The following is a 14,818-nucleotide window of genomic DNA, read 5'->3' as shown; positions in this document are numbered from 1 at the left end:
GCAGTCCACAGGCAAAGCCTATGTGTTTACTACTTTTATGGTGGTGTGTGTTTGTTTATGAGATGGAGTCTCACACTTTCGCTCAGGCTGGAGTGCAGTGGCACAGTGTCAGCTCATGGCAACTTCTGCTTCCTGGGTTCAAGCATTTCTCCTACCTCAGCCTCCCAAGTAGCTGTGATTACAAGCACCTGCCACCATGCCCAGCTAATTTTGTATTTCTAGTAGAGAAGGGGTTTCACCATGTTGGCCAGGCTGGTCTCAAACTTCTGACCTCAAGTGATCTGTCCACCTCGGCCTCCCAGGCATGAGCCACCATGACTGGCCTTTTATGGTGTTTTTCATGAGCCATGTGTAAATGCTCAAACTCTACCCCACTTTTTTTTTTTAAACATTTGCCTGGCTCTAGATACGGTGTTAGACATGGGAAACAGAAAAGTCCCATATCAGAGGCTGTAAACGTAGTGATTTAAATAAAGCCTGGGTTGAGATAAACTGAATTTGAAGACTGATTCTGCCACATACCAACTGTATGACCTTGAGCAGGTGACTTAGTCTCTCCAAGTCCCAATCTCCACGTGTAGGTGGAGGATGACTGTTTACCTCATAGGGTTATAGTGAGAAGTGAATGATGTCATACATGTGCAGTGCTTGGCATGCAATCCAGCACACAACAAATTTGCAATAAAAGGAAGCTGCGGTGATCATAGACTACAGGTTTATGTCCAGGTAGCTCCGTGTGAAGCAGGGAGACTGGCATCAACAGATAACAACCGTATGGGGAGGTAAGAACAGAAGATGGAGTACGCAGTTCTTCCTAAGGGAGTAGGAGAGGGTTCTATTGAGGAGGTGATGTTTAAACAGTCTTAAAAGGCAAATAAGAGTTCTCCAAGCAGAGAAAGGAAAAGGGGGCTTTTTCAGCGGAGGGAAAAGTGCATCCCAAGGCATTATAGGTAGGAGCGAGCAAGTAACTGAACAGAAATACCAGAACACACCCAGGAGAGGTGTGATCACGCCTTCTCGTTTGTGATTGCCTGTTTTCTCCCTGTTAATTAAACTGCATACCTAGGAGCAGGTGCAGGGAGAGGGAGCAGATTGGAGTGTTTTCAGAGTCTTGGAGAACAGAGGATCAGACCAGATGACCTCTGAACTCCAAAATTCAGCCTTTTGATCACCTTTTGGGCTCCCGACCACTGCACCATTTATTAACAGGTAGGACCATCCACAGCATCAATCACAGCTGAACGTGGACTCTGTCAATAATTTGCTCAGGCCAGATCCGCCCTCCCTGCTTGAAGATTGCGCTCCGTGGATGAAGGCCTGTTTCCCTGATGCTGTGAGCACCCTCTGCTGGTTCACTGCCTTCCACCCTCTGCCTCATTAAACCCTGACAGGCCTGGAATTGAAGCCTGACCTCTAAGGAAAGACCCTTAGAGGTCATCTCATTCAGGCCCTTTGGTTTTCACTGAGGCTGCTGAGATTCAGATAAGGGAAATGACTGGCCCAAGGTCACACAGTAGCCTGGGACTAGAGCCCAGGGCTGCCAGACCCTAGGCCAGTGAGCGTATGTGTCACGGCACTGATGGAACACAGCTGCCACCATCACAGGCTCCCTACCCAAGCCAACCTCCCAAGGCCTGCTCCCTGGGTTGCCATTTCAAGTGGAGAAAGCCGAGGTCATGGTCCAGCACAGGACTTCCAGTCATTCTAGGGAGAAAGGCAACAAGCCCCTTCAGGGACCTAAGCACAAGTTTCCTTCAGCCCTTCACTTGGGCCACCTCACCCCCTGAGCCTTAGTTTTCTCATCTGTAAAAATGGGGATCATCACATGTTACTCACATAGATTTATGGTGAGGATTTCTTAAAAGAACATATAGAAAGCAACTGCTGTGATGTGCAGTCTCTTCCTGTTGTATTTGCAGAATATCATTGTTGTCAAAAACTCAAAAGTGAAAGAGGGGTTAGGAATGTGGGCAGTGGGGGAAGCTCTGTGATGACTAGCTGTGTGGCCTTGAGCGGGTCACTTCACTTTTCTGAATATCCATTTCCTCCTCTAGAAAATTCAGGGAATGCTAGTACATGCCTCCAGGGGCCGCTGTGAGGATTGAATTTGCTAACACATGCAAGGCACTTGGAGCAGTGCCTGGCCTGTGTGGTCCACGTGCTATAGTGTTAGCCGCCCATTCTGTTGTGAAGATGTCATTGTCACCCTCTTCATCCGTCAGGGGCTATCTAAGATGTTCCTGGACAGGTGGCCCTAAGACTGCTTCTGCCCTGTTTCCTGCTTCCTTCCTCACTCTGATCACCTCCCCCTGTTCCCTTCCATCCTCACCAACCTAACCATGAAATTTTAAAAGTGTAGATTTTAAAAGAAAATCAGCATGGCCCTGAGAAGAGGCTACGAGGGTCCACAGAGCTGGAGCTGAATCACTGTGAATTCCTGACCCTCTACCCCAAAGATGTCGTTAGGACAGAATATGTGGGCTTCAGCCATGAGCCCCTGGTCTCTCTCGATGCTGCCTGCACAGCCAGCCCATGCTACTTTGGTCCCAGCAGGGTGGCCAGAGCCAGCAAAGAGTCTGTGAGTGTTTCTCCTGCTCCCATCCAACCCAATCTAAGAATTTGGCAGGATGGGGCTCCTCAAATCTCCCTCCAGTGCCCTCCTCTTCAGAGTACAGGGGGAAGCTGGTAAACTCAGTTCATACTGGACCTTTGAACCAGACCACAGACACCTGCAGTGCCAACAACGCCTTTCTGTTGTCAGTAAGGGAGGGCACACAGTCCTGGGATGCCTCTCTTGTCCAAAGGCTGCCCTAGACAACTTGGCAATGTTCAAAGCCCTTTGCCCTTTCCAGAAGCTAGGTTCCCAGCCCTTTCCTGGGAGTTTATATGCTGTCTACACCTGCTTCCCTACCACCACCACCCTCATTTCTCTTCTCTGCCATGCCTTTGTCGGTTGCTTGCATAGTTCCCCAGCACCTGCTGTTTGCCAGTCATCATGCTAGTCAACATTCACCTTTCTCTCATTCACTGGCAATCTTCACCACAATCCTGTGTGGTGTTGTCATTCGTGTTAGACATATGAGAACAGGGTAAGGCTTGGAGTGATAAAGACACTTTTCCAGAGCCACACAGTTTGACTAGAGCAGAGTGAAGACCTGTCCTCAGGGAAGGCTTCCTAGAGCAATTCAAGATTAAGCTGAAGCTTAAAGTCTGAGTTGGATTTTAAGGAGGGGTACAAAGAGGTAATGGCCTTCTAGGCAGGAGAGACAGCCTAAGCAAAGGGGCAAAGGGAGGGCTGTGCTTCGTGGTCAAGGGGGTGATGAGGAGGCAGTTACGGTCTGAAATCAGAGTGACTGGAGCGGGTCTCCAGCAAGGGGGCAGTCCCCAGCTGCAGTCCCGGGTCAGAATGGCCCATCTCTTACGTGATCCTCATGCCCACCTTTTAGCTGGTCTCCTGCCTTCCAAGCCAAGAATCTATTCTTAGAGCTGGTTGATTTTTTAAATCCTTAATATCAGGTATGGAAGAAATGTCTCACTGTGTTTCTTAAATGAAATTAGCCGAGATTCAGAGCTTCCCGGCATCGCTACCTGATAGGAAATTCAGTCCCAGTCATCACTGGAGGGACCTCACCCCACTGCTGTGACCACCATGCCAGGGATGTTTCAGGGAAACCACACTGGTCATAGCTGAGACACCTTCTGTGTGGGAAGAAATTTAGTCTAAAAGGGGAGCATGGAGAGGGGTGTGGCACGGGATGGGACCATCTACTGAATCGCTCCCTGTAATTTTTTCCCTTACTGTGCCTTCTGTGGGAAGGGTGCCGAGTGTGGGGCAGCAGAATCCCTGGAGGCTGAGATCCAGCCCTCTCTATGCACTCAGCACCACCCATGCAAACAGCAGGCACCAGTCACAGAACTGATGATGGGCTCTGTCACTTTCCCAGGCCCCGAGGTCCCCTCCCCTTCCTACATCCCCACCTCCCTGACCAAGAGACACCTTGCCCCCCAGGTACTCAAGCTTTTACAGAACACAGACTGGAAGGATAGCTCCTCCAGGAGCTTGGCCTTCGGTCCTGCAGCCAAGCTGCCTCTCCCAAGTGAGAAGTCCGCCTTACCTCTCTGGAAAGAAAGGGAGGGATAAAGAAAAAAATTACAAGTGAGCAATTCAGTGGATTGTCCCATCCCCTTCCCTTACTCCCTTTTTAGGCTAAATTTCTTTCTAGCCCTTGAATATGCCCTGCTTTGTGTCAATTCCAGGCCCATCCACATGCCCTCCTTCTACCTGGAGCACTCCACCACCTCCCGTCTCATCCCACAGCCTCTCACCCCCACTCCTTTTCATGTGACAGCCCTTCCTGGGAACCGAACCTCTCCTGAGTCCTCTGCCTACTTAGGGGTCTGGCTGGCACTTCCAGGGCACCCTGCTCGCCTCCCCTCACACAGGTCACTTGCCTTTTCTTCTTCCCTGCATTCCCCATGAGATGCTTGTCATTCATTGTATTCCCAGGGTCCCACATGTAGCCTGAACATAGTAGGTGTTTAGCAAACAGGTTGAACAAATGAATGGCCCAGTCCCTGAATTAGACTCAAGTGAAAAATGGACAACTGTTGCCCAAGCCCTTCAGCAGGCTGGGCCTACCCTGCAGTTTTCATCTTCGCTTCTCTGGGGTCTCTGAGATGCCCATGCCCTGCTTCTCCCACTCAGAGAAGAGCAGGGATAGAAGGGAAGTCATTTGTCTGGGCACATCCCAAGCAGAGAACACTCAGACCCTGTGTTTGGGATCCAGAAAACTCCAAGTTTGCAGTCTGCTCAGACGTGAGGACAGATGGCTGGACAGTGGACAGCTGGGCAAGGAGGGTAGGCAGCTTGGCAGGACGGAAATAGCAGTGAACTAAGCTTTGGGAGTCCTGGGCTCAGAGCCTATTCATTCCACGAGTTTGCTGCACGCATCAGTCTGGGTTCTTTGGTTGCCAGCAACAGAAGAGGACTCTGAGTAACTTGGGCAGAAAAGATATTTATTAGAAGGCTTTGGGGTATGATACAAATAACAGCTGACTGAGCTCTGGTTCTTGGCTGTCTGTGTGGCAAGGGGCAAGCAGGGCACCAGGGAAGGAGAAAGGTGACTCGCAAAAGGAAATCAGGAGTTTAAACTACCTGAAAACAATTGTTGACACACTGTGTGACCTGAGACTAGTCACTTAATCTCTCTTTGTCCCCGTTTTTCCATCTGGATGATCTGAAGCTGCCCTCTCTCCTCCATTTATATCTCCAGCTTGTTTTTTGCTGAGAAAGCTTCCTGCCCTGGAAGATGGCACCCTTCCTCATCCAGACAGCTTGGGAATGAATTATGAGGGAGCCAGGTGAGTGAGTGTTTACGTGGTTCCCCTGCACCCGGCCCACTGAGGAGGCCAAGCCTTCTCCATCTGGATCCTCTGGGGCACATGAGGTGCTCAGCCTGATCATTCCTTTTCCATGAAGCCAGAATGTCCTCTGCCCCTGCCTGCTGAACATGCTGATGAAAATCTGGATGGCATTATAGGCCTCTTCCTGGATATAGTTTGGCCATCTTTAACTGGGAGGCTCCTAGCTGGAGTCTGCCCTCCTAGAGCCACTAAAGCTACCTGGGACCCTGCCACTACCCTAGATGTGGCCTTTAACGTGTACATCAACAGGCTCAGGCCCTGTGCTAAATACCTGGGATGCAGAGGTGGTTGAGGGGGTGAGGATGCTCCAAAGTCAGAAGCTGGTGGGGGAGGCAGGTGCATAAACAGCTAACTATAGCAGCAGAACAAAGTAAGAGACAAAGGGATATATGAACCAGGTGTGTGTGGGGGAGCCCAGAAGTGGGAGGGCGCAGTTCTTCCTGAGAGATCAGGGAGTGCTCCGTGGAAGGCATACCACCTGAGCCGCACCTTGGAGAACAAGTAAGATTTGACAGAAGGGGAAAGGGTCTTCCAGGCTGAGGGTACAGCACAAACAAGGCTCAACGGGAGGAACCGACAGGTTTGATTTGGCAAATACAGATGTTGGGTGGGGCTGGAGCTTTAGGAGGTGGTGCGAGCGCCACAGTAGCAGTGAGGGATGTTTACAGGGTACCAGGAGCACAAAGCCCAGGAGAGAGGGCTGGGCTTGGCTCGGCTCAGCCTCACACCCAAGAATCAGGCTCAGGCTCTCTGACTGGCTCAGCAAACCTGCCAGCTCTTTCTCTGCATGTGTCCTGGGCAAAGCTGAGACTTCATATTAGGAGACTCCAGGATGTCTCCTAATAGCACCTCCCATCCCCCCTCCATCCCCCAGGCAGAAGGGAGGTACCTCTGTTAGAACACTTCACCCAGCCCGCCGCATCTGTTCTGTGTCTTCTGCACTGGCCGTGAGCTTCTGGAAGATGGGGTGGGTGGTCTACGCTGGGTCTCCAGCACCCAGCGCTGGTGGCATAGCTGCATGGCACATTACCTTCACACATACGAACAAGCAAAGGAAGGTGATGACATTCAAGTTACAATGGGCTTAGAGTCTAGGCACCTTATTCTCATAAGCGAGGCCTCAGACCCAGAGCGCAGAAAGGATTGCCCAAAACCACAACTGTGATAGGAGGAGAGTGGAAACAGAACAGTTTGGTTCATAGGAGCACTATTCACAAATAGCCAAAAGGTGGAAACAGCCCAGATGTTCAACTGATGAATAGGTAAATAAAATGTCATCCATCCTGTAGTAGAATATTATTCAGCCATAAAAAGGAATGAAGTACTGATGCCTGCTTCGGACTTGGATGAACCTGGAAAACATTATGCTAAGTGAAAGAAGCAAACACAAAAAGCTACATATTTTATGATTCCATTTATATGAAATATCCAGAATAGGCAAAGCCATAGAGACAGAAAGCAGATACACGGTTGCCAGGGGCTGAGGGGAGGAGGACAGGGAGTGACTCCTTAATGAGTACAGGATTTTCTTTTGGGGTGACAAAAATATTCTTGAAGCAGATCATTATGATGGTTGCACAACATTATGAATGTATTAAATGCCACTGAATGGTACTCTTTAAAATGGTCAAAATGTTGAATTTTATGCTATGGGAATTTTAGCACAGTAAAAAGAGTAGTTTCAGACCAATTCAGACGCTACCAGCTGAGTCTAAAGTCCATTCCTTAAACATAAGCTGCTGCTCCCCCACTTCCTGTTACAGGCGTCCCCAGCCAGGCCAGGTGTGAAAGAGTCAGCATCACTCTCAGTGCAGGGAAGCTACCTGGTCAAGTGGAAGAGGGCTTCCCCCCGACCCTGGGGAGGTAGGATTCCTTGTTTCTGGGTTGCTTCTTGCCCACATACCTCTACTGAGGCCTAGCCCCCATCTGCTGCTCCATCCCACTGACCAGCCTACTTCTGATCGCACCAGATGTTCCCTACATCTTGAGCTTCCATGCCTTGCTCTATTTGCTCTACTAAAGAAATCCCTTTCCCTTGCAGCACTTCATCCACCTAAAAACATATTTTAGAAACCAGCTCCTGTCTCCCCCTTGGAGAAGACTTCCTCTACCCCTTGCCCCTCCCTACAAATGAGCAGAGCCTTCCCCAAAGTGGTCACATGCATACCTTAGTTAAAGCAGGTATCAGGGTACAGTCGTGTCTGCATGTCTGTCTCTCTGAGAAGACTGGGAGCCTGCAAGGAGGGGCCTGGATTATTCATCACTGTATTTGTAGGGCAGCTCCAGGCCTTGCTCACAGAAAGTGCATGCCTGTTGAATGAGACGATGGCTTGGGGAAGCTGCTTTCACTCTGGGATGTCCTCCATCAGTGAAGTGGGAGCAGGCTGGGTGATTTCCAAGTCTCTTCATCCCTGATGTTCTCTGGTTATAAGGGAAGCAGTGATGTGGGCAGCCCAGCAATTGGCTGCTCTTGTCATAGGCCAGTCTTCTGTTCCTGTTGCCTGGCTGATAGAAGTGGGGAAGGAGAGAGAAGGAGCCTTAGCAATCCAATACAAGCAGCTATTTCTGCTCTTGGTGAGGAGGGAGGAAAGCAGCACCCAGAGACTGGGTTCTCCATCCAGCCTGAATGGCCATCTATTTTCTCTGGAAAGCTAATTAAACCCTCCTCTGGACAGTCTAGACATGCAGGTTTTGGCTGGGGTTGCCTGGAGTCCTTTGACCTCAGGGAAGAGCAGCAGGCTCTTGCTCCATTTTCCTTTGCAGTCAAGAGGTGCTACTCGTCCTGCTTTTCTGATTATGAAATTAGTCATTTTCTAGGAAGCTTATTTATAGAGTCCGCCGCACACATGCAGCACCGAGCTATTCTGAACACAGCTTGGGGCCTGAGAGGCTTAAGGTGTGAAAGCAGGTGTGAGTCACACATTGGTCCCCTCCCAGAGGTATCTGGATACTGTGCCTTTCTGTACCCAGCCAGGGGTCTGCCCTCAGGGGCTGCCATCCAGCTGGGTGCTCTTTAGGGTAAGGAAAGAACAAGTTTAGGATTGAAAGGTTGGTGGTGGGTGCTCTCAAACACAATCCCTGTGGCCACCACCAGCTCAATATGAAATGTGGGGCAAGTCAGAGCCCACCCTCTGCCTCAGTTTCTCCTCTGTAAAATGAGAGGCCTTCCAGATCTGTGATTCTCTGACTTCTGTGGACGACAGCTGTAGAGGAGAGCTCCAAGCTACTTAACAGAGCCCCACCCACAAAGCAGCTCAGATCATGGCTGTGTTTGAGGTTCCTAATGTTTTCTCAAGAACGTCAGGTCAACATTCACTTATTCCATAAGTGTTTATTTATTAAACACCCTACTATGAACCAGGTAGTGTGCAAGGCTTTATTTACAATAGTAAATAAAACAGAAATAGTGGACCCTGCCTTCATGAAACCTACAGTTTAATGATGGAGACAGATATTGAATAATGGCATAAATTAAAATGACATTTCTAACTGTGTCAGGTACATACCATGAGCAAAAAGTACTAAGACCTAGAGCTGGAGAACCTCTCTAGGTAGAGAGAAAGCATGTGCAAGGCACTGTGAAGGAAAGAGCCTTCCCGGTGCAGCTGAAGTGCAGCAGTCAAGGGGAGAGGGGCAAGGGGTAAGGCTGGAGGGATCAGCAGGGACCAGACCACCCAACATCTAGTGAACTAAGCCAAAGGATTTTTATCTTTGTTCTAAGTACAATAAGGATGCCATTAGAATATGTTTTTCAAGAAATGTTATGTGATAAATTTTGAGTTTTGAGGAACTGAGAAGAGTTCACCATGCCGCTTTCCATTGCCTGGGGCAGAGGGGACTTCCACATCCAGCTGTGCAGGTGGTAAACTGCACAGCCTATCTATGCCATAAGCATTGGAGCCATGTGGAGAATGTTTTGGAGGCCAGCCTGAGTGGATGCCAGCAACCAGTTAAAATATTGCCGCAGCAATCTAGACAGCAGATGACAGTAGCTGGGACCACGATGGGGAGGGAGAAAGGTGGGGGGACTCCAGAGACATTTAAAGAAAGCACTTAAAGTCAGACGTTTATGTTGAAGGTAGTGACCCCATCTCTGCAGGAGTGCTGGGCTCGAGAACTTGTGATTTCCCAAGACCCTGGCAATTGGGTTAAGGAAAAAAATGAAGTAATACAGTGCCAGTTGAAAAAGAAGCTATCACAGAGAGAAGGGCCACCCTGAGCCTGTCATCTCTGCACTTAATTATTTAAAATTCAGAGTTGGGCCTGAAATAGACCCCAGGGCCAGTCCAAGAAGCAGGAGAGGAGGATAGGCAGGCAGAGAAGCAGCTGAGCCCCTGGACTTCCTGGAAGTGTGCTACAAAGGCTACGTCAGCGGTTCTTTTGGTTGCCAGTTTCAGAAATCACATCCCACTGGCATAAACTAAAATGTGGGGATTTATTGGAAGGATCCTTGGCCATTTATGGTCTTGATAGACATATTGTCCAATCAAGACTCAGTACAGATGGTAACAAAGCAGCTCTCAGGCCCTCAGCAGCAGGTGTTTGCAGGTCTTCTCTCCAGGGCACTGTGGCTACCGTGATTCAGCACGAGCAAATGCACCAGGAGGCATTTTCAGTGTGCGAGGGAGATTTGATTGACTTAGCCTGGTTTGTGTGTCCAGCCTTGGATCAGTCATCAGCTACTGCCAAGGGTCAGAGACACAAAGGATAGGCAAGGCCACTGGAGCCCACGCTGCATTTCAGGCCATTCCCAGGGTAGGGGAACCCCTGTGAGCCAAGTGGTTGCCCTCAAGATATGTCTACTCTAAAGATGCTTCATGGGGTCTAGCTGATCTCCAGCATCCTTCTTCCAGCTTACCGGGTAAAGGAGCAAAACTAGATACCCATACTGTCCTATAAGGTGCCCTGATAGGCAGAAAGAGGGTTTTCTGATTTCAGAAAGGAAACATTTAGACTATGCAAAACATGTATATAACTACTTTTTCTAGCTATTTCTGGAGAAGAGTTCTGCATGCCACATTCCACTGCCTGAAGTAGAGGGGATTTGCACATGTTGGAGAGCTGGACACAGGATTGTGGGTTACTCAGAGCCCTCTTCCTGTTCACCCATGGTTCACAGCCACAGGAAATAGGACATACAGTGGCATAGCAGCAAGTGCATGAGCCTGGATTCCTAGGCCATAATTTCAAACTCTTCTCTATTCTGTTTAGCTGTGTGACTTTGGGCAAGTTGCTTAACCTCTCTGAGCCTGTTTAATGATCCCTCATTCATGGGTTCATGGTGAGGATTTAATGTGATCAAGTTTGCAAAGTATTTGCATATGGTAAATCTTCCTTCCATGGTAGAGATGGTGATGGTGATAATGATGATGATGGTTGTGATGATACTGCTGTCACTGATTCCACAAGGAAGACACCTGCAAAATTCTGCTCCTGCCTCTGCAGCTTGACCCCTCAATAGACTGGTATTTTCCACAGGTCCCTTTGATGGTGTGGGGTTATTCAGAGGGATACAGAATACAGGAGAGGGAGGTTTCTTATCTTTGCTCAGGATTTTTGTCTTGATCCTCACCAGCATCATCTCACCTTTTCCATCCTGCTGCAGGAGTGAGAGAGAGAACCACGCTGCTGATGACTCCAAGGGAGGGGCCCTGGACATGTGCTGCAGTGAGAGGCTACCGGGTGAGTCTTCCCAGCACCCAGGTCCTCCCAGAGCTCAGAGCGGAGCGAGAATACCCTGTCTGGTGCTGGGGCTGGAGCAAAGCCTAGCTAGCTGTGAACTTGCATGAGAAGAATGCAGCTGCTCCATAGGTCTTTGTTTAAACGGGAGCTTGTTTTTCTAATCCCTGATGCATTCTGGCCTGTTATCATTTGTAGCTGCTCTAGGCTCACCTGGAGGGAAGAGCAAGCAACTGAGGGTGTGCTAGGAAGTAAAGAGAAGGATGAAGAGCTGGGGAGTCCAGGGCTCCTAGGGAATGGCCAGTGACCATTCATTGCTGGGCTGACTTCAAGAGGTAAGGGTAGGAAACAAAACCTGAAGGCAGCATGAGCCAAGGCTGGGGTGACGGAGCTGGGAAACTAGCTGACGTCCCTGTTGAGAAGCCCGGCTTGAGGGTGAAGCTGTGCTGCTCGAGTCCAGTTGACCACACTTGCAGGCCATTGCAGCTACCGTGGAGGTTATTACCAACGCGCTCTTGCCCACAGGGTGGCAGCTTGTCCCAGTTGTAACCCCATGACCCACGCCATGATAAACAGCCTCAGAAGGAAGAAAAAGTTGGGGGAGATATTTAATTTTTTTAATAAAAGTTTTTATTGTGGGCTGGGCACGTGGCTCACGCCTATAATCCCAGCACTTTGGGAGGCCAAGGCAGGCAGATCACAAGGTCAAGAGATAGAGACCATCCTGGCCAACATGGTAAAACCCCCCTACTAAAAATATAAAAATTAGTTTGGCATGGTGGTGCACACCTGTAGTCACAGCTACTTGGGAAGCTGAGGCAGGAGAATCACTTGAACCTGGGAGGCAGAGGTTGCAGTGAGCCGGGATCATGCCTCTGCACTCCTGCCTGGCAACAGAGCAAGACTCCATCACACACACAAAAAAAGTTGTTATTGTTTTCTTTCCCTTCTTATAACAAAAGGTTAACTGTCAAAACATTAGAAATAAATACAGATGGAAAGAAATCACCATAATCCTCTGTAACACAGCATATATTTTCATCTCTCCCTCCGAACATTTTGTTAAAAGACAAGTCTTTTGAACTCTAACTTTGAAGTCCCAAACCTGTAGCTTGTCAGAGACCTCATGATTGGCAAGGAACCTTAGAATGGAGTCTTCACGTGACATTCTTTAAGATAGACACTGGAAACAACCAGGTATGGGTCTAAAACAATGACTCTTCAAAATAAGCAATATTTTATTCACACCACACTCAGTGCCCCAGCTCCTGAGGAAGCCCTTTGGTGCAGTTCATACCTTAACCAGTAGGGGGTGCCATTGCTCAAAACACTGGTCAGCCTGCTGAGATGGTCTAAGATGGACACCATCTGTCTTGAAGAGGAGAATTCTCTAAAAAGATGTGAGAACTCTCTGAATATCTGAATGGCTGTCTTATGGAGAGGACAGCAGATCTTTTCCGTGTATCTTAGGATGACGTAATCCCAACACATTGAAATTAAAGAGAGGCCTGCTGGCCCGTAGAACTCTGACTCTAAAAGTGGTCCAGTCATAGATCTTGATAATTCCAGAGGAAGAAACAAGTGTTCCATCACAGGAGGCATTCAAGTACTGGCTAGATAGACATTGGAGAGGAAATTTCCACAGTGGGTGGGAGGTCCAGATGACATCAGAAGTCCCCTTCAACTATTAAACAGGTCTGTGATTCAGATATGAGTCACAGAATTCGGAGATGACTCTACAATTAGGGATGGCCCCACTGGCTAGAAGAAAGCCGCAGAAAATAGGGCAAGATGAATGGAAGTCCAGAGAATGGCAAGGTATGGAGGAAGAAAGAGCATTTGAGTCCCTGTTCCGCTTCAGGCTGTGTGTTTATGCACAAGTCAGGTAACCTTGCTGGAGCTCCAGTCCCTCATCTAAATAGAAACAATAGTGATATGAATATTTATCCTCACAAGTGTCCTGGGGGGAATAAATAAATAACCACTCGGTCATTCACTCAAGTACTTCTTGAACACCTACTAGGTCTCAGGTTCTGTACTAGGTGCTAGAGATACAGTGGTTAAAAAAAAGACACAGTCCCTGCTGTACTGAAAGGTCATGGACAAGTTCTGCTTTGAGCTGCTTCTGCAAAATGAGATGAAGCCAGAGTAGAGATGCTGCAGTAATAAGCATAATATATTGAATCCCAATATTCTCTCCTATACCTCCCCAAAAGCCAGCAACCAGTGTAGAATAGAAGAGGAGCATTGGACATGTCATATCCTAGGAAATCAGTGTCATTTGTAACCCCATCTTATAGATGAGAGGAGCAAGGCCCAGGGAGCTCAGGCAGGCTGTCCAAGGTCACTTAGCTGGTAGAAGGAGGATTCACTCCAGGCAGTCTCTCAGTAGCCCACATCCTTACCACTACCTATTCTGCCTCTGTTGTCACCATGGAGCCACTGTCATCTTCTGACACCCTGTGGATGACGCAAAAAGAGTTAAGGAGTGTTTGTGCCAGATGGGAGTTTAAAGGAGGTAGACATTGTCACTGTGCCTGCCCCCATCTGTGTCCTTCCTCTGGGAAGTCCTGCTTGCAGAGGCCGAGCAAGTCGTGTGACCCTCGAGACTCACACAATGCCATCCTGATAGGGGATTGCAGTGATTATTTGCCTCCTCCATGGGGCCATGAGCTCTCTGAAGGCAAGCACCTCTCTATGTCATCTCTGCATCCTCCATGTCCAGCAGGTATTCACTCATTTCTTCGTTCTGTCACTACTGATTGAGCACCTACATGTGCTGGGCACTGTTGTAAGCACTAGAGATTGAGCAGAGATCCAAACTGAAAAAATTTCCCTCCTTCACAGGACAGTATTATGTGCCGGTCAAGAGCAGGGGCTCTGGACCCCAGCTTGGTTCCGCCACTTACCAGTGGGATGATCGTGGGCAAGTACTGAATCTTTCTGGGCCTCTCATTCACAATATAGCAAAAATAATATTCACTACTGTGTAGAGTTGTTAGAGGATTCAGTGAGTTAACAGAAAGCTTAGAACAGTGCCTGGCTTGTAGCGAGTGCTGTACACACATTTGCTATTAAGGAAAAAATAGACAACAAAAAAATCAGTAAAAGCTATGCCACATAGTGTGGCCAATAGTGGTCAGTGCTATGAAGACAACTGAAGCCAAGAAGAGGGGGATGGGAAAGAACTGGGGGGTGGTTTGGCATTGTGAATAGGGTAAACCCAGAGCCCGGTGTAGCGAAGGCTTCTGCAAATGTTTATCAAGACACTGACCTGTACTGCCACTGGGACACGAAAGGAAATGGAGGTGTATAGGCCAAGAGAGTTAGACTGCTGGGCCTTTAGAAGAAGCCTATAAGCACTTGCATAATGATGGTGTAAAAATCCAGCCTTCGAGTATTCTTTCCCCTCCTGGCTGTCTTGCCCAGAGGTGAGGCAGAGTGAGGGCCAGCCATGCCTGGTGACTTATTTGTTCCCACACCCACCTCCAGATGGGTGGCAACATGGCCAACACTCCCAGCCACCACAGCCACCCAGATCTTAGCCAACAGGGGCAGGTCATATAGTCCCCTCAGAGCTTTCTGGGGTGGAAACATCTTCAGGCATCACCCATACCCCCTGGCAGGCACCCCCACTGCCCCCGCCCGCTGCCCCAGGGCCAGGCATGCTGCCTCACAGCCCCTGGGACACCCCCACGTGTGCGCTGGTACACTC

At 49.0% G+C, this 14,818-nt stretch overlaps 1 protein-coding gene across 21 annotated transcripts in view; it reads left to right on the top strand.

Moving 5' to 3' along the window:
* Positions 1-14,818, top strand: part of PTPN5 (protein tyrosine phosphatase non-receptor type 5) — a 72,249-nt gene that overhangs the window by 14,176 nt on the left and 43,255 nt on the right. For 13 of the 21 annotated variants that reach the window (XM_078340749.1, XM_078340748.1, XM_078340745.1 and 10 more), the window contains exons 2-3: positions 5,274-5,361; positions 11,030-11,106. In XM_078340749.1, coding sequence (XP_078196875.1) covers positions 5,342-5,361; positions 11,030-11,106 — 97 coding nt within the window. In that variant the 5' untranslated portion in view covers positions 5,274-5,341. The remainder of the gene's footprint in view (positions 1-5,273; positions 5,362-11,029; positions 11,107-14,818) is intronic. The other 8 variants (XM_035265995.3, XM_054242153.2, XM_035265993.3 and 5 more) reach the window with 1 other exon arrangement.

Source organism: Callithrix jacchus, chromosome 10, assembly GCF_049354715.1.
Source record: "Callithrix jacchus isolate 240 chromosome 10, calJac240_pri, whole genome shotgun sequence".
Lineage (NCBI taxonomy): Eukaryota > Metazoa > Chordata > Mammalia > Primates > Cebidae > Callithrix > Callithrix jacchus.
This window is presented reverse-complemented; position numbering and strand designations above follow the sequence as displayed.